Raw genomic sequence first — 20,352 nt, forward strand, 5'->3', positions numbered from 1 at the left:
CCTGCATCTCCAGCTCATACAAGGTTTATGTGTTTTCATCTCACTGAGATTTTTTTTTTTTTTTTTTACCTTGGCTTGATTCCTGACTTTGTTTCTGTTACCATTCTTGTTCTGCTCTTTATCCATGTATTGCCCTTGGTCTGTTTCTTAACCCTAGTTCTCCGCTACCTGCCCCTGATCTTTGGACCAGATTTGACCACTCTGTTGCCTAAACCTCTGGTGCTGTCCCCAGTGTGTCTCTGGACGTTGCGTTAGCTGCCACCTACACTGGAACCACTTCAAGAGTTAAAGGGCAAAATCCAGGGATCCCTCTAAGATATAAGATAATGACCTTCGGAGTGGCCCAAAGTCAAAGAGTTTAGGTCGTGCGATGGGTCTTTGATCAGCCCTCCATCACATAATTCACTTTGAAGTTACATTTCAATACAAACAAAAATATAGAGAGCTGTATCACAACCAGCACAAGATTCCCAGGACATTTTCTAGGATCTGCACCAGGAATTCACAAGGTCTATCACAGATGGCTTCCACTCCCCATGCTTTCCTCACCTTCGAAGACTCAATGCAATGCTGAAATGTTCCTACCAAATCTGAAAACGAAGTGTCTCCCGTGGTCATAGACTGGACATGATAGACATTTCAATCATGACCAAGTTCTGCAAGCTATTGGATGGATACATTTCTTTTAATAACATAATTTTATTGAGTTTTATAACATAAAAGATTTACAGAGCACAAGATAATGGGTGACACAGAGCAAAAGGGAATAACGACACGCAGTAAAAGGGAGGAGTAAGAGGGATACAAAGTATGACATCATAATTCCAAATAGTCCATACGGTGGAAATCCACAAGCCTACGAAGTGATATATGGAGAGTCCAGGGCGTGTGATGGAAACTATTGGAGCCACGGAGACCTGACGTCATGCTGTAAGGGAACCATTATGGAATGCTGGTAGTCTTTCATATACACAATGCTGTGTCACTGTTTCAATCAACCTTGACTGTGAGGGAGAAGCGGGAGATCTGCAATGTCAGAAGGCTATGGAGAAGTAGTTTTCATTCCTCTGGTGGGTGAGACTCCAATCCCAGAGAATGCAAGGCTAACGCCAGGTCCACATTAATGGGCGTATGTATAATAGAAGAGAGGAGACCGATGGTCTACAGGGACAAGGTGAGGACATTCCCAAAAAACGTGAAAGAACCTTTATGACCACAAGATCTCCAACATAATTGGTGGAGCTCAGGGTCCATTCTTGTTAATCCAGTGGGCGTCAGATACTGGCGAGGAAGCAATTTAAGGTGAACTTCCAGCAGGTTATCACACTGTGTAGCCTTTAGAGATATGTGAATGACTTTGGATCAACCCTGCAAAGTCCCTCTACAGGTTCACAATGTGCATTTCTTACAGATCTCCCGATCATGGGCACCAAGACTCATCGGCACCACCTCCAAGAAGATGGCAAATGTTTCTTGCTCTTGGTTCTTTATTGCCGTCAGTGACCGTCATGGAAGTAATATTATTCTAGAGACTTTATTCTGCATTTTGTTCTGTTTTATTATTTTTATTCTACGAAAATCAAAAAGTTGCCAATTGTTTCTATGTAACCATTTCAATCATTGCAGGGTTAGTTACAGAATATTCGTCACTTCTACAATACAAGTGAGGTCAGTAGACAGAAGTAACTTAAAGGAAATGATTTTTTTTTTGTAGTGACAAGTATTTCTATTGTTTCTTTTTCGATCAATATCCATTAAAAACAATTAGAGAAATCTTCTTGTTCTGTGAAATTAAGAACCTTTAGGTTTTATTTGTATGAAAACTCAAAGCCGAGGGATGACTTTCATCTGGTACGAACGAGGTTTTGTACCATTACTGTTGGGCTCAGGTCTTATGCTCAGGTGTTTTCGGTCTTCGGTGGGCTCCAAGGTAAACCTTTGCAATATAGTGGTCAGAAAGAGGAAAAGCTCCATCCGGGCCAGACCTTCTCCTAAACACAAACGCTTGCCTGGGAAGACAAAAAATGGTAAACTTAAAAGGATTGTCAGGTTTAAACTCATTATAAGGGCCATTTGGGGGCATTTCTGAGGCAATAGAGGACGGGATACTGGGTTCAGTCACACCAATCAAAAAGTGATTTTTAGAGGCCACGATGTAATACTGCATTTCCCCTGTAGGGGCACTATAGCACGACTCAGCACCATCACCTGTGACAAATATTGTTACATTCTCCCTACAATTTTCTATTGTACATTGTGAGTGTATTTGTATTCACCCCTTTATTATGAACCTCCCAAATAAGCTCGAGTCTACTTTAGAGGTCACATCATTAGTCGAATACGGTTCCCCTCGATGCAATCAGAATCTCACTTGACCTTCACATGATGTCAGTATAAATATAATTGCTCTAAAAGACTCCTGCAACACCACTAGGCAAGCCATAGGAAGACCACCGAGCCCCACACTGGCCACAGACATCAAGGAACACCATTAAATCCATTAGAACGACATGGAAATGTGGCGCAACTACAAACCTCACAAGAGTCAGAGAAGAAGGGTCTCTGGTCACATGAGAATAAGCAATGCTTTATGTCATGCCAAGCCAACACTTTCCACCATCCCAAGAACACCATTTCCATAGTGAAGGATGGTGGTGGCAGCACGATGACGGGTGGGTAGGCTATCAGTATGAAAAACCCCTTCAATATGATGAAGTCATGTTTTAGACCTTGCTAAACCTATCCTTGATTCACCAGTCATACCAAAACCTGAGGTCTCCAAGATCTGTTCATATACTAGACCCCGGGTCCTGTGAAGCCCAAGGTGAGTCGTAGTTGTTAGTTAGGAAGTAACAATCTCTTACCTGCGGAGAACGGCATAAAGGCATCACTTTTCTTAAAGCAACCCTTCTCATCCAGAAAGTGTCCAGGATCAAACTCATCCGGGTTCTTGAAGTATTTGGGGTCTTTCAGGACAGAGGTCAGGACTGGGAAGACCAAGGTGCCCTGAAAGTAAATGTATAAAACGTGAAGATGATATAAGATATTCTGACACCAACCTATCAACTGAGCTCCACACACAGACAGGCAGGTTTAATGTTTGTCACCTCCTCTGGGCCTCCGATCATTATACTCAGACCTTAGAGCATAATAATATTTTGTGGGTGGTGTACCCCAAAAATTTCTGGTTCTGGCAAACCCCAAATTTTTGCAACATTTGTAATGAACCTGTAGGGTCCACAATGGGACATAATACTGTGTAGAGGGATCGCTATATGACATTATACTGTGTGGAGTGGCCACTATGGGATATTATAGTGTGTGTAAATTGGGTGTCATACTGTGTGGGGACCAGGAAAGGGGCCAAGTCAAAAGGTCTTCAATCGCAGGGTCTTGTGGTCTCTTCTGATATCACACTTTGATCCAACGTCATGACATTGGTTCACCCCATGTGACTATTGAGGCCCAATCACTGACCTCAATGGTGACTTTATATCATGTGACATCAAAGAAGACATTGTAAGGAGCCACAAGAGCCCGTGGGTGAAGACTGGACACTGGCAAAGAAGACCGGACACCCAGCATAGGTGAGTAAAGTGAGTATAAGAGGACCTCTGCTTGTATGAAGAAACCCCAGAGTGTTAAACTTACAGGTGAGCTTCGTGAATATTTGCAAGATGAATTTTCCAAGGTTCGCCCATGACTAGTGTTAATAAGTAACCAGAAATAATAACAGTCTGGATTCAACCAAAGGAACCAAGAAGCCAACCTGATCTTTAATCTATACGGGATTTAGGTTGCAGGTATTGTGTCAGCGGTGCCATGTCGAGCATGGATATATATAGGAAGGTTTGATAGAGAAATGTTACACGTCTGACCTTATTTGAGCACTTAGTAATAATACTAGATGTGAAGAGCTAAGAGAGTCCGGAGGTGGGAAGATCAGTATACTGCACCTTAGGAACGTGATATCCTCTGAAGGTCGTGTCCTTGCTGGCGGCGTGAGCGAGTCCTGCGGGGACAATATCAGCGAATCTCTGGATCTCGTGGATCACGGCCTCTGTATACGGCATCTTACTTCTGTCTTCTATGGATGGACTCCGATCTCTGCCTATTACATTGTCAATCTCTTGGTGGATTTTTGCTGGAATTTACAAAAACAGAAGAAGGGACACATTTCTCAGTCTGATATTATAATATCACTAATGACTGGTTGAAGATTGTTTGAAGGTGTAAAATACATAACTCAGACTCAGGACAGAACAATACAACGATCCCAAATCTATAGACCCATAAAGGGACCTCTGGAAGTCATCAGTATAGAGGAGAACAATATATCACAGAGGCGTGGGCCAAGGAATGGCAAATATACATGAATGTGGATTAACGTAAGGTCGAGCACTCGGGACAAAGAAACAAGTTCAACAATTATCAAGTAAATCGTGAAAAACCGAGTAATAATTACCATTGGATAAGACTGGGGCTCATTGGTAGAGATGGCTGAACCTCACAGCACCAAATAGAGGCAAACAAAGGGGGAATTTATCATGACCAGAATATTGTACCCTGCTCTTGGTAATCCTCATGTCCCCTGAGAATTTGCCTGATTTATTGTATGACAGGGCGCAGGGCTCATCCTATATAAATGGCGTCCTCCTCCTGGCCACACACTTGCCAAGCAGAGTCTTGTCTCTTAGTGGAATATCTCAGACCTACCAATAAGAATTCTGTGGATTTCTGGATGAGGGTTGTGGTGCAGAAGGACTTGTACTTCTCATGGGTATAGGAACAAAGAACTAGTAATATTTGTAGACTTGGCCGATATTCAAGTAGATGCATCTTAAATTTCCTGGGTTTCAATGCAAAATCACCTCCCTACAGTGCCACGTGCTATTGCTAATACTGGTGTCCAATCCCGTTGGATAAATTTGGCTCCGGACAGACCCTGAAGCCAGAGTGAGAACACTACGCCTGCACCGCCTATAGCTACAACCCTATAAGGGGAACTGTTTATTACCTTGTATTTCTGGATATTTCAGGAGTATCAGAAAACCGTATCTCAGGGTCAGGCTTGTCGTCTCTGTCCCAGCAAAAAATAAGTCTAATATTGTCGCCTCTAGATTTACATTGTTAAATTCTGTGTTTGGATTCTTTTTCTCCTGAAAATGAAAAACGTATTATTTCAATGAGGAATTGGTTTCATATCACAGTGGGTGACGGCTACTTGTGTTGCAGGGGTTCTTTATGTTCAGGTCTCTCGAGGGTTTCATTGACCTGATGTGAACTTCCTGATTATTATGGACGGTTACTCTTTGTCCAGGTTTGTTTGCTCGCGCTTTTACTATGTTCTATGATTCCTCATCTACACTCTGTACTTTGATACCATTTATTATGGACGGTTATCTTTCTTTATCATTACTTGTATGTAAAACTGAAAATTCAATAAAAAGTGATTTGCAAAAAAAAAAAAAAGTAAATCACTATACATGCTATCCAATAACATAAGATAAGTCCAATCTTGCCATGGCAACCAATAGAATTATCTTATTACATTTTGCAATATTTTTATAGAAAGTTGTTTATCTATTGGCCTCCCAATGTGTTACCCCAAAATACGAGAAGGGACCCAAAAGTTTCCAGAAAAGTTGTCTTTGAAGTGTGTATTTATTTGTTTGTACAAAATTCCACAATCTCCTTCCAAGTCCTCTCCTTTAGTGGCAATACACTTGTCAAATCTCGTCTGCCATTGTTCGAAACATTTTTTAAACTCATCCACTTTGATGTGTGCAAGCGCCTCCATCGTTTTCCTCTTCACCTCCTCCACGTCGGCAAAACGCTTCCCCTTGAGGTTCCTCTTCATTCGTGGGAATAAAAAAAAGTCCCTGGGAGCCATATGGGGTGAATAGGGTGGGTGGGGCGAGTCATCCAGGCCGTTTCTTGCCATGAAAGTGGTCACTGAGATGGTGGTGTGGGCTGGGGCATTGTCATGGTGGAAAAACCAATCACCAGACTGACACATTTCGGGCCTTTTTCGCCGCACACTGTTGCGCAACCTCTTGAGAACCCCCAAGTAGAAAACCTGGTTGACGGTCTGACCTGTTGGAATGAATTCCGAGTGCACAATCCGTTTTGTATCGAAAAAACAAATGACCATTGTCTTCACATTGGACTTCACTTGACAAGCGATGGCTGGACAAAATTCACTGCGGGTAGACGAAACCTGCTGCATCAATGCCGCTTGGCGCACTGACTGAGAAGGCATGGTTGAACAAATAACTAGCTGCAGAATGGCGTACTACGAAAACTGCGCACGCAGCAGCCTCATTCTGGAAACTTTTAGGTCCCTCCTCGTATATATCCCACAAACCCACCTCGTCCATCTTTACGAGGAAGCAATCGATAAAATCCCGGGGACAGTTCACGTCCAGGGTGGCTCGGTGCAAGTTTACCATCTCTGTAATAAATTGCTTTATCTTATCCATAAGTTTGTACATCATCTGGTGCGGACCCGGAATGCGCTTCATTATGGTCGGGAATATGTTATGTAACTAATTTAAGAAAAAAACAATAGAAAAAAAAAATATATATATAATAATGTAAATCCATGATGTCACATTACACCCATATACACTGTATATTTTGTAATATTCACCTGCCCTGAACGGGAGTTGAACAGTTCGGAAACTTCATGAATATACGACATGAGAGTCAAGAACTTTGGGTCTTCATAGTCAAATCTCTCACCAAACACGACGGAGCAGATGACATTGGATACAGCGAGTCTCAGTATATTTGTTGGGTTAATCGGAGAGTCTGTAGAGTAGAGGAAGATGGTGAGAAAGTCTAGACCATGGTAAAGATGAGCGCACAGTAAGACTGCAGATATGTAGTCTGGGTATATAGTGAGCTTATGAACATTGACTGGACACATCAACGTCACAGAGTCGGCTAATGATATAAAGTCTACGAGGGCAGCCCATCAGTCTCCTAATCACAGATACTGGGACCAAACATTTTGCATTTAAAAACGTCCTATTCTTTGTTCCCCCAAGCTGAGTCTGGATATTCATGGTTAGGTCTGGATACATTGATATTGGTCACCAGCTTTTTCATAGGTCCGGGCAGCCGGAAAGTACAACAAATACTTTAGAGCCTCAGCCCACCTTTGTCTTTCATAAAATGATCAGCGAGACATCGGGCTTCTTCTTGGATTCTTTCTTCAATGCTTCTCTTTCCCATTCCAAAATTTCTCAAAGTTGTCAGGGAAAATCGCCGGAGTGTTTTCCACCTTTCTCCACTGCTTGAAAAGACTCCTGTAAGTGTGAGCAATGTCAGAACATGCAAAAACATGAACATAATGAAACAGGTAACAACCAAAATCACAAGAGTTCACAGACCCCAAAATAAAACATATTGTCTAAAAGACTCCTGCTATTTTGTGGGGGACACCCCTAATAAAAGCTGGTTTGCACGTATATAGAAGGAGGTGGGACACCCCAAAAGAAAGCTGGTGTGCACGTATATAGCAACAAGTAACTGTTCTGTGTCCCTGTTTTCCACCGTCCGTGGAAAGCTGGACTCCTGTCCCTGCAGTGTATAGCTCTGAGAAGAGCTGTTGTTGTTCTTCGGTTTCATCCCTGCCTACTGGAAGCTAATGCCTTGGCACGAGCCTCATGGGGATTTTTGCCTTCCCCCGGATCAACACTGTAGGGATTGTAGGGTTATAGGTTGGACTTGATGGACTAATGTCTTTATCCAACCTCATCAACTATATAACTATGTAACTATACACTCACCGGCCACTTTATTAGGTCCACCATGCTAGTAACGGGTTGGACCCCCTTTTGCCTTCAGAACTGCCTCAATTCTTCGTGGCATAGATACAACAAGGTGCTGGAAGCATTCCTCAGAGATTTTGCTCCATATTGACATGATGGCATCACACAGTTGCAGTCGCAGATTTGTCAGCTGCACATCCATGATGCGAATCTCCCGTTCCACCACATCCCAAAGATGCTCCTCTATTGGATTGAGATCTGGTGACTGTGGAGGCCATTGGAGTACAGTGAACTCATTGTCATGTTCAAGAAACCAGTCTGAGATGATTCCAGCTTTATGACATGGCATTGCATTATCCTGCTGAAAGTAGCCATCAGATGTTGGGTACATTGTGGTCATAAAGGGATGGACATGGTCAGCAACAATACTCAGGTAGGCTTTGGCGTTGCAACGATGCTCAATTGGTACCAAGGGGCCCAAAGAGTGCCAAGAAAATATTCCCCACACCATGACACCACCACCACCAGCCTGAACCGTTACCGATACAAGGCAGGATGGATCCATGCTTTCATGTTGTTGACGCCAAATTCTGACCCTACCATCCGAATGTCGCAGCAGAAATCCAGACTCATCAGACCAGGCAACGTTTTTCCAATCTTCAATTGTCCAATTTCGATGAGCTTGTGCAAATTGTAGCCTCAGTTTCCTGTTCTTAGCTGAAAGGAGTGGCACCCGGTGTGGTCTTCTGCTGCTGTAGCCCATCTGTAGCCTCAAAGTTGGACGTACTGTGCGGCGTTCAGAGATGCTCTTCTGGCTACCTTGGTTGTAACGGGTGGCTATTTGAGTCACTGTTGCCTTTCTATCAGCTGGAACCAGTCTGGCCATTCTCCTCTGACCTCTGGCATCAACAACGCATTTCCGCCCCCCACAGAACTGCCGCTCACTGGATGTTTTTTCTTTTTCGGACCATTCTCTGTAAACCCTAGAGATGGTTGTGCGTGAAAATCCCAGTAGATCAGCAGTTTCTGAAATACTCAGACCAGCCCTTCTGGCACCAACAACCATGCCACGTTCAAAGGCACTCAAATCACCTTTCTTCCCCCCCATACTGATGCTCGGTTTGAACTGCAAGAGATTGTCTTGACCATGTATACATGCCGAAATGCACTGAGTTGCCGCCACGTGATTGGCTGATTAGAAATTAAGTGTTAACGAGCAGTTGGACAGGTGTACCTAATAAAGTGGCCGGTGAGTGTATATCTCTGACCACAAATCTGGCGAATATGGCGGCTGCCATTCTTATAAATGGGAGGTCACATGTTTTCGACAGCCAATGGTTTTTTCAATTTTTTTCACTGCCTCCGTTGTCGTAGTTCCTGTCCCACCTCCCCTGCACAGTTATTGGTGCAAAAAACACGCCAGGGAAGGTGGGAGGGGACACAAATTTTTACTGCGTTTGCCGCGTGGTATTCAATTGGTATTCCATTGGGAACGGATACCTTGAATGGCCTGGTATTCGATTGAATACCTATTCGATCAAATGGTGTTCGCTCATCTCTAATCAGCACCTCTCCTCAACCTAAAACTCATGTGAATCCAATGTGCCACCTAACCAGTTTTACTTGTAAAGTTGTGTAAAGTTGAAAAACAAGCCTAAAAGTCAGAACAGGAAGAAGTGTGGTGATGCTGGTTCTGGAGACATTAACCTATCTATCTGCAGGGCTGTGGTGATGCTGGTTCTGGAGACATTAACCTATCTATCTGCAGGGCTGGGGTGATATGCTGGTTCTGGAGACATTAACCTATCTATCTGCAGGGCTGGGGTGATATACTGGTTCTGGTGACAGTAACCTATCTATCTGCAGGGCTGGGGGGATATGCTGGTTCTGGTGACAGTAACCTATCTATCTGCAGGACTGGGGTGATATGCTGGGTCTGGTGACAGTAACCTATCTATCTGCAGGGCTGGGATGATATGCTGGTTCTGGTGACAGTAACCTATCTATCTGCAGGGCTAGGGTGATATGCTGGGTCTGGGGACAGTAACCTATCTATCTGCAGGGCTGGGGTGATATGCTGGTTCTGGTGACAGTAACCTATCTATCTGCAGGGCTGGGTGATATGCTGGTTCTGGTGACAGTAACCTATCTATCTGCAGGGCTGGGGTGATATGCTGGATCTGGTGACACTAACCTATCTATCTGCAGGACTGGGGTGATATGCTGGTTCTGGTGACAGTAACCTATCTATCTGCAGGGCTGGGGTGATATGCTGGTTCTGGTGACACTAACCTATCTATCTGCAGGGCTGGGGTGATATACTGGTCCTGGTGACAGTAACCTATCTATCTGCAGGGCTGGGGTGATATGCTGGTTCTGGTGACACTAACCTATCTATCTGCAGGACTGGGGTAATATACTGGTTCTGGTGACAGTAACCTATCTATCTGCAGGGCTGGGGTGATATGCTGGTTCTGGTGACAGTAACCTATCTATCTGCAGGGCTGGGGTGATATGCTGGTTCTGGTGACACTAACCTATCTATCTGCAGGACTGGGGTGATATGCTGGTTCTGGTGACAGTAACCTATCTATCTGCAGGGCTGGGGTGATATGCTGGTTCTGGTGACACTAACCTATCTATCTGCAGGGCTGGGGTGATATACTGGTCCTGGTGACAGTAACCTATCTATCTGCAGGACTGGGGTGATATACTGGGTCTGGTGACAGTAACCTATCTATCTGCAGCGCTGGGGTGATATGCTGGTTCTGGTGACAGTAACCTATCTATCTGCAGCGCTGGGGTGATATGCTGGGTCTGGTGACAGTAACCTATCTATCTGCAGGGCTGGGGTGATATGCTGGTTCTGGTGACAGTAACCTATCTATCTGCAGCGCTGGGGTGATATGCTGGGTCTGGTGACAGTAACCTATCTATCTGCAGGGCTGGGGTGATATGCTGGTTCTGGTGACACTAACCTATCTATCTGCAGGACTGGGGTGATATGCTGGTTCTGGTGACAGTAACCTATCTATCTGCAGGACTGGGGTGATATGCTGGTTCTGGTGACAGTAACCTATCTATCTGCAGGGCTGCGGTGATATGCTGGTTCTGGTGACAGTAACCAATCTATCTACAGGCCTGGGGTGATATGCTGGTTCTGGTGACAGTAACCTATCTATCTGCAGGGCTGGGGGGATATGCTGGTTCTGGTGACAGTAACCTATCTATCTGCAGGACTGGGGTGATATGCTGGGTCTGGTGACAGTAACCTATCTATCTGCAGGGCTGGGATGATATGCTGGTTCTGGTGACAGTAACCTATCTATCTGCAGGGCTAGGGTGATATGCTGGGTCTGGGGACAGTAACCTATCTATCTGCAGGGCTGGGGTGATATGCTGGTTCTGGTGACAGTAACCTATCTATCTGCAGGGCTGGGTGATATGCTGGTTCTGGTGACAGTAACCTATCTATCTGCAGGGCTGGGGTGGTATGCTGGTTCTGGTGACAGTAACCTATCTATCTGCAGGGCTGGGGTGATATGCTGGTTCTAATGACACTAACCTATCTATCTGCAGGACTGGGGTGATATGCTGGTTCTGGTGACAGTAACCTATCTATCTGCAGGGCTGGGGTGATATGCTGGTTCTGGTGACACTAACCTATCTATCTGCAGGGCTGGGGTGATATACTGGTCCTGGTGACAGTAACCTATCTATCTGCAGGGCTGGGGTGATATGCTGGTTCTGGTGACACTAACCTATCTATCTGCAGGACTGGGGTAATATACTGGTTCTGGTGACAGTAACCTATCTATCTGCAGGGCTGGGGTGATATGCTGGTTCTGGTGACAGTAACCTATCTATCTGCAGGGCTGGGTGATATGCTGGTTCTGGTGACAGTAACCTATCTATCTGCAGGGCTGGGGTGATATGCTGGATCTGGTGACACTAACCTATCTATCTGCAGGACTGGGGTGATATGCTGGTTCTGGTGACAGTAACCTATCTATCTGCAGGGCTGGGGTGATATGCTGGTTCTGGTGACACTAACCTATCTATCTGCAGGGCTGGGGTGATATACTGGTCCTGGTGACAGTAACCTATCTATCTGCAGGGCTGGGGTGATATGCTGGTTCTGGTGACACTAACCTATCTATCTGCAGGACTGGGGTAATATACTGGTTCTGGTGACAGTAACCTATCTATCTGCAGGGCTGGGGTGATATGCTGGTTCTGGTGACAGTAACCTATCTATCTGCAGGGCTGGGGTGATATGCTGGTTCTGGTGACACTAACCTATCTATCTGCAGGACTGGGGTGATATGCTGGTTCTGGTGACAGTAACCTATCTATCTGCAGGGCTGGGGTGATATGCTGGTTCTGGTGACACTAACCTATCTATCTGCAGGGCTGGGGTGATATACTGGTCCTGGTGACAGTAACCTATCTATCTGCAGGACTGGGGTGATATACTGGGTCTGGTGACAGTAACCTATCTATCTGCAGCGCTGGGGTGATATGCTGGTTCTGGTGACAGTAACCTATCTATCTGCAGCGCTGGGGTGATATGCTGGGTCTGGTGACAGTAACCTATCTATCTGCAGGGCTGGGGTGATATGCTGGTTCTGGTGACAGTAACCTATCTATCTGCAGCGCTGGGGTGATATGCTGGGTCTGGTGACAGTAACCTATCTATCTGCAGGGCTGGGGTGATATGCTGGTTCTGGTGACACTAACCTATCTATCTGCAGGACTGGGGTGATATGCTGGTTCTGGTGACAGTAACGTATCTATCTGCAGGACTGGGGTGATATGCTGGTTCTGGTGACAGTAACCTATCTATCTACAGGGCTGCGGTGATATGCTGGTTCTGGTGACAGTAACCAATCTATCTACAGGCCTGGGGTGATATGCTGGTTCTGGTGACAGTAACCTATCTATCTGCAGGGCTGGGGGGATATGCTGGTTCTGGTGACAGTAACCTATCTATCTGCAGGACTGGGGTGATATGCTGGGTCTGGTGACAGTAACCTATCTATCTGCAGGGCTGGGATGATATGCTGGTTCTGGTGACAGTAACCTATCTATCTGCAGGGCTAGGGTGATATGCTGGGTCTGGGGACAGTAACCTATCTATCTGCAGGGCTGGGTGATATGCTGGTTCTGGTGACAGTAACCTATCTATCTGCAGGGCTGGGGTGATATGCTGGTTCTGGTGACAGTAACCTATCTATCTGCAGGGCTGGGTGATATGCTGGTTCTGGTGACAGTAACCTATCTATCTGCAGGGCTGGGGTGGTATGCTGGTTCTGGTGACAGTAACCTATCTATCTGCAGGGCTGGGGTGATATGCTGGTTCTAATGACACTAACCTATCTATCTGCAGGACTGGGGTGATATGCTGGTTCTGGTGACAGTAACCTATCTATCTGCAGGGCTGGGGTGATATGCTGGTTCTGGTGACACTAACCTATCTATCTGCAGGGCTGGGGTGATATACTGGTCCTGGTGACAGTAACCTATCTATCTGCAGGGCTGGGGTGATATGCTGGTTCTGGTGACACTAACCTATCTATCTGCAGGACTGGGGTAATATACTGGTTCTGGTGACAGTAACCTATCTATCTGCAGGGCTGGGGTGATATGCTGGTTCTGGTGACAGTAACCTATCTATCTGCAGGGCTGGGGTGATATGCTGGTTCTGGTGACACTAACCTATCTATCTGCAGGGCTGGGGTGGTATGCTGGTTCTGGTGACAGTAACCTATCTATCTGCAGGGCTGGGGTGATATGCTGGTTCTAATGACACTAACCTATCTATCTGCAGGACTGGGGTGATATGCTGGTTCTGGTGACAGTAACCTATCTATCTGCAGGGCTGGGGTGATATGCTGGTTCTGGTGACACTAACCTATCTATCTGCAGGGCTGGGGTGATATACTGGTCCTGGTGACAGTAACCTATCTATCTGCAGGGCTGGGGTGATATGCTGGTTCTGGTGACACTAACCTATCTATCTGCAGGACTGGGGTAATATACTGGTTCTGGTGACAGTAACCTATCTATCTGCAGGGCTGGGGTGATATGCTGGTTCTGGTGACAGTAACCTATCTATCTGCAGGGCTGGGGTGATATGCTGGTTCTGGTGACACTAACCTATCTATCTGCAGGACTGGGGTGATATGCTGGTTCTGGTGACAGTAACCTATCTATCTGCAGGGCTGGGGTGATATGCTGGTTCTGGTGACACTAACCTATCTATCTGCAGGGCTGGGGTGATATGCTGGTTCTGGTGACACTAACCTATCTATCTGCAGGACTGGGGTAATATACTGGTTATGGTGACAGTAACCTATCTATCTGCAGGGCTGGGGTGATATGCTGGTTCTGGTGACAGTAACCTATCTATCTGCAGGGCTGGGGGGATATGCTGGCTCTGGTGACAGTAACCTATCTATCTGCAGGGCTGGGGTGATATGCTGGTTCTGGTGACACTAACCTATCTATCTGCAGGACTGGGGTGATATACTGGTTCTGGTGACAGTAACCTATCTATCTGCAGGGCTGGGGTGATATGCTGGTTCTGGTGACAGTAACCTCTCTATCTGCAGGGCTGGGGTGATATGCTGGGTCTGGTGACAGTAACCTATCTATCTGCAGGACTGGGGTGATATACTGGTTCTGGTGACAGTAACCTATCTATCTGCAGGGCTGGGTGATATGCTGGGTCTGGTGACAGTAACCTATCTATTTGCAGGGTTGGGGTGATATGCTGGTACTGGTGACAGTAACCTATCTATCTGCAGGGCTGGGGTGATATGCTGGTTCTGGTGACGGTAACCTATCTATCTGCAGGGTTGGGGTGATATGCTGGTACTAGTGACAATAACCTATCTATCTGCAGGGCTGGGGTGATATACTGGTTCTGGTGACAGTAACCTATCTATCTGCAGGGCTGGGGTGATATGCTGGTTCTGGTGACAGTAACCTCTCTATCTGCAGGGCTGGGGTGATATGCTGGGTCTGGTGACAGTAACCTATCTATCTGCAGGACTGGGGTGATATACTGGTTCTGGTGACAGTAACCTATCTATCTGCAGGGTTGGGGTGATATGCTGGTACTAGTGACAGTAACCTATCTATCTGCAGGGCTGGGGTGATATACTGGTTCTGGTGACAGTAACCTATCTATCTGCAGGGCTGGGGTGATATGCTGGTTCTGGTGACACTAACCTATCTTTCTGCAGGGCTGGGGTGATATACTGGTCCTGGTGACAGTAACCTATCTATCTGCAGGGCTGGGGTGATATGCTGGTTCTGGTGACACTAACCTATCTATCTGCAGGACTGGGGTAATATACTGGTTCTGGTGACAGTAACCTATCTATCTGCAGGGCTGGGGTGATATGCTGGTTCTGGTGACAGTAACCTATCTATCTGCAAGGCTGGGGTGATATGCTGGTTCTGGTGACACTAACCTATCTATCTGCAGGGCTGGGGTGGTATGCTGGTTCTGGTGACAGTAACCTATCTATCTGCAGGGCTGGGGTGATATGCTGGTTCTAATGACACTAACCTATCTATCTGCAGGACTGGGGTGATATGCTGGTTCTGGTGACAGTAACCTATCTATCTGCAGGGCTGGGGTGATATGCTGGTTCTGGTGACACTAACCTATCTATCTGCAGGGCTGGGGTGATATACTGGTCCTGGTGACAGTAACCTATCTATCTGCAGGGCTGGGGTGATATGCTGGTTCTGGTGACACTAACCCATCTATCTGCAGGACTGGGGTAATATACTGGTTCTGGTGACAGTAACCTATCTATCTGCAGGGCTGGGGTGATATGCTGGTTCTGGTGACAGTAACCTATCTATCTGCAGGGCTGGGGTGATATGCTGGTTCTGGTGACACTAACCTATCTATCTGCAGGACTGGGGTGATATGCTGGTTCTGGTGACAGTAACCTATCTATCTGCAGGGCTGGGGTGATATGCTGGTTCTGGTGACACTAACCTATCTATCTGCAGGGCTGGGGTGATATGCTGGTTCTGGTGACACTAACCTATCTATCTGCAGGACTGGGGTAATATACTGGTTATGGTGACAGTAACCTATCTATCTGCAGGGCTGGGGTGATATGCTGGTTCTGGTGACAGTAACCTATCTATCTGCAGGGCTGGGGGGATATGCTGGCTCTGGTGACAGTAACCTATCTATCTGCAGGGCTGGGGTGATATGCTGGTTCTGGTGACACTAACCTATCTATCTGCAGGACTGGGGTGATATACTGGTTCTGGTGACAGTAACCTATCTATCTGCAGGGCTGGGGTGATATGCTGGTTCTGGTGACAGTAACCTCTCTATCTGCAGGGCTGGGGTGATATGCTGGGTCTGGTGACAGTAACCTATCTATCTGCAGGACTGGGGTGATATACTGGTTCTGGTGACAGTAACCTATCTATCTGCAGGGCTGGGTGATATGCTGGGTCTGGTGACAGTAACCTATCTATCTGCAGGGTTGGGGTGATATGCTGGGTCTGGTGACAGTAACCTATCTATCTGCAGGGCTGGGGTGATATGCTGGTACTAGTGACAGTAACCTATCTATCTGCAGGGCTGGGGTGATATACTGGTTCTGGTGACAGTAACCTATCTATCTGCAGGGCTGGGGTGACAGACTACTTTTAAACTTCACACTGAAATCCTATAAAACGACCAGTTATTGTTATTTTTGTCATTCACTTTATCAACTTACCAAAATCTTTAGAAAAAAACTCTCCTATCCCGGTGTCTCCTCTATCACTGAACACATCGTTGCGATCCACCAGCGCCTCCTTTACTGCATTGTATCCAGTCAGTACTATGGTCCGGGCGTTTGCTATGTAGATTGTGTAGACCGGTCCGTACGTCTCACTCAGCTAGAGAGATAATGTATTACAATGTTGGTTGTAACGTTGAGCGTTTGTACACAAGGAGCTCAGAGATGATTATTTGTTGATCGCCGTACGTTTGTTGGAGTTAAGTCCTCCATCTTTGTATTTTGGCAGCCATCTTATACTCTTTCACATATAAACTGATTTTTCTGCTTAAGTCAAGGAGGCCCTTTGTTAGACTTTAAGGAATGTGATAATGAACGTTAATGCATAGGTTGCTAATCATTATCTCTCAAGGGCTTCATTTTGAGAAGATGCAGCTGACTTTGTATATCTCTTACCTCCTTTACATGATGTATGGACACATAACCGACAAAAGTATTAATTTTATGGTATCTGGGCACTTTGTCATATTTTATGGTTTATGAAGGTCAATTAGAGTTTGTATAGACAGGATCTATGTAGCTTATTGTTAATTAAGTTGGAACATGTCATCTTATCTCTTTTGCCATGATATATACATATAGACAGTCTGGGATGTTAGCTCACACATAAGTATTTCAAATCCTTCTTTGTTTCATGGGAAAGTCCATCCCAGTGTGGAAAATTATAATGAGCCTCAGCCAATAGCCATGTGCCAGGCTTGTCTTATATCTCTATAACCAAGTATGTTATATACTGATTAGAATAGCCAAGCCAGCTCTTTGTCTGTAATGTATTTAAACTACCTTTTTCTTATAATAAAGCAGAACTCTTTTGATACACTACCATCTTGTGTTTAATCAGTTCTCCAGGCTTAAAGAAAATGGCTGCAGGCCATCTAGGCCTGTTAATTAATTATCTAATTTGGAACTCTGCAACATACTCTTATGAGGACACTTTAATGTCCCCAACACGTTCCAGGCTGGTCTATATTTGATAATATTGGTTTTCATATACAGAACAAATCTCTTCAGGAGCTGAAGCCAAATGACAACCGGAAACACCTTAACTCTGCTTTACCGTGCAGGTTCAATGGGAAAAGGACAAATTTACTGAGAGGTTGGTGATCGGCAATGAGAAGGCCAATTGTCACAATGTCAGCATTTGGGGCATGCACCTTTATTGAGTCCATAAGGGGATCCGCCAAAGGAAATGAGTTCTGTGCAGGTCAATGGTCTCTACATTGGTCGCTCCTACCAGGACATACTATAGGGAAGGCTTATCCCACATATAGAGGAAACATAATCAGATATTCGGGTCAGCAGGATGGCGTACAGCCACATCTACATTTGGATGCTCATCAATACCTGAAAGTACTAGAACAGATCGGACGCACCGGTAACAATGTTTCACTAACGGTACGCTGGGCTGATAACTCCTTCTCTGGTGCTACATCAAGGACTCGGTGTATCGGTACCCTCAAGCATAGGATTGCAAGAATCTGCGGTGATGCATCACAGAAATAGCAGGGTTCATATCAGGATATTCTGTCATGCATCGTAATAGAACTGGACTCTGGTCTACACATGTATCACCAATGGAAATCACATGGAACATTTGTAGTGTATTGATAAACCTCCGTCCCTTCTTGTGAATACAGTCTTGCTTTATTCTATTGGCTGTGAATACTGAGGCTGTAACGTTGCGCCATTCTCTACGATCACCCATTGTTTGAAGGTTTTTAATTGAGGTTGACAATCTGATATGTTGGAGGAGCCAGTTCTAGATAATGGGAGAAGCGCAGGAGAAGTCTTGTGGATGGGTGAGTGAAGAAGAGAAGGAATGAAGGACTTCAGAGGATTGGAGATTGTGTGTGGTCATAGACTAGAGAAGAGATCTCTGGAGGGGGCAGGTTGTGGACGCATTATAGGTCTGAGTTAATTATTTTTAATTGAACTTTCCGGACAATCAGGGGATCGGCTGAAGAGAGGTGGATTAAATGGACAACAGAGCTAAGGGGGACAGATGGCTGCGAGACCACCGAGGAGGATTCTGTACAAGACCACCGGGAGATGAAGAGGATCCTGTCCCGTGAGATTTATATATAGAAAATAAAAGTGATTGGGAAAGGCTTTCTGAATCCAATAAGTTGGGATATGAATCCAGAAGAACCTGGACAGACAGAATTGTGAGGTAACGGGGAGGGGTTATTTTAGGACCCTACAGAGCAGAGCAGCCCTCTGCAAGACACAACATTGCTACGCATTAGATTTATCCTTTTAATTTCAACACCCACCATGTAATTCTTCATGTCCCCTGTGGGGGTGCTGCAGCCACATTGAATACTTGGTGCTTGATTTTCCCACAGTTAAAGGGGTTATTCATTTTGTAATATTGATAACCTCGAATCGGTCACCAATATTAGATCTGCGATATTCCAACACCTGCAGATCATCTTCCCCGGGATAACAAATCTCCTGGACCATCTCAGATCAAATATTCATTCTGAAGGATCGGCCATCATTATTAGTAATTGGATAACCCCTTTAACAGCTGATGTTTGGAGCATTGGGGCACCCTGGTATCAGCAAAACAGGAACATATTGTTATACAATAGCCGGTAGGCGATGATGGGTTTGCAGAACAACTTCAAGGAACATGAACTCCCTAAGGCTTTATTTTTTGACAACAGAATTCTTGTGGAAATGGCTTCCTAATACGGGTAATGTCACAAGTAAATGGACTTACCTTAACTAATGACCGTGGTAGTTCGGAGGTGCTGATCTGCAGGATATTCCCCAGGCCGGGTAGAGGGGTAGGTCCTGGGGGCAGGTTCCTATGCTTGACCCTTCCCCACCATTTCATGAGATATATGAGTAGAGCGACTCCAGTAGCCAGGAGAAGAGTTACTCCAATATTCAGAGCCATCCTGCTCCCCAATGACTCCAGCTCTATCTGCCCTATGCCCATCTGTTTTTGTATAATAACAGGTTTAGGGCAATCTTCCAATGTGTGATCAATGAGAACAGGCCGGGCATATTTATAGTCCAAAGTTACTTTTGTATTGCACAATATTTTATACGATCATGGCCACAAGTGTTGGCACCCCTGAATTTTTTTTACAGAAAAAAACAAAAAAAAAGAAAGAAAAAAAGCCAAATTGGACATGATTTCACACAAAACTCCAAAAATAGGCCGGACAAAATTGCTGGCACCTTTTCAAATGTAGGGTCCAGTGTCAGAAATCTGGGTTTGTGTCCTAGGTCATGGGTCTCCAAGTAGGACAATGACCCCAAACATACTCCAAAAAGCCTCCAGAAATGGGGAGTTCTGAAGTGGCTCAATGAGTCCAAACTTAAATCCCATTGAGCATCTGTGGAGAGATCTTACAATTGTTCTTGGGAGATGAGAAGGTGCCCCCCAAATACGAGAGACCTGGAGCGGTCTGCAACAGAAGAGGGGTTCATATTTTGCGGTTGAGAGGTGTAAGAAGCTTGTTGATTGTGTTAGGAGGCCATTGATTTCAATTATTGTTTCCAATGGATGAGCAACCAAGTATTATGATGAGGGTGCCAGTCATTTTGTCTTTCCAATTTTGCATGAATTTATATCGTTTGGGGTTTTTTCTCTCTTTTTTGGTGTTTTTCCAATACACACAAAGGAAATAAACCTGTGTATAACTAAACTTGTATAACTGCAGTCATTTTCTAGAAGAAATGCTTCATTTTCTGGAGAAATTTCCCGGGTGCCAACACTTATGTTAAGGACCGTA

The 20,352-nt window shown here is 45.3% G+C and overlaps 1 protein-coding gene across 1 annotated transcript; it reads right to left on the reverse strand.

The window, feature by feature from the left end:
• Positions 1-679: 679 nt before the first annotated feature.
• LOC142184136 (cytochrome P450 2A4-like) lies at positions 680-19,516 on the reverse strand. Its single transcript, XM_075258863.1, has 9 exons — positions 19,329-19,516; positions 16,541-16,703; positions 7,164-7,313; positions 6,653-6,813; positions 6,372-6,548; positions 5,018-5,159; positions 3,957-4,144; positions 2,865-3,006; positions 680-2,009 (listed from the first exon to the last, which is right to left on the reverse strand). The coding sequence occupies exons 1-9, from the start codon at positions 19,506-19,508 to the stop codon at positions 1,825-1,827; spliced, it is 1,488 nt and encodes a 495-aa protein (XP_075114964.1). The 5' UTR covers positions 19,509-19,516; the 3' UTR covers positions 680-1,824.
• Positions 19,517-20,352: the final 836 nt, after the last annotated feature.

This window comes from Leptodactylus fuscus, chromosome 11, assembly GCF_031893055.1.
Source record: "Leptodactylus fuscus isolate aLepFus1 chromosome 11, aLepFus1.hap2, whole genome shotgun sequence".
NCBI lineage: Eukaryota > Metazoa > Chordata > Amphibia > Anura > Leptodactylidae > Leptodactylus > Leptodactylus fuscus.

What these genes read in the sequence shown, in the direction of transcription:
- LOC142184136 (XM_075258863.1), bottom strand. Translation starts at nt 19,508, where the DNA reads ATGGCTCTGAATATTGGAGTAACTCTTCTCCTGGCTACTGGAGTCGCT. An exon ending in TACCACGGTCATTAGTTAAG is followed by an intron (nt 16,704 to 19,328) that starts GTAAGTCCATTT and finishes TTATCTCTCTAG; the next exon opens with CTGAGTGAGACGTACGGACC. An exon ending in TCCTCGTAAAGATGGACGAG is followed by an intron (nt 5,160 to 6,371) that starts GTGGGTTTGTGG and finishes TTTCATTTTCAG; the next exon opens with GAGAAAAAGAATCCAAACAC.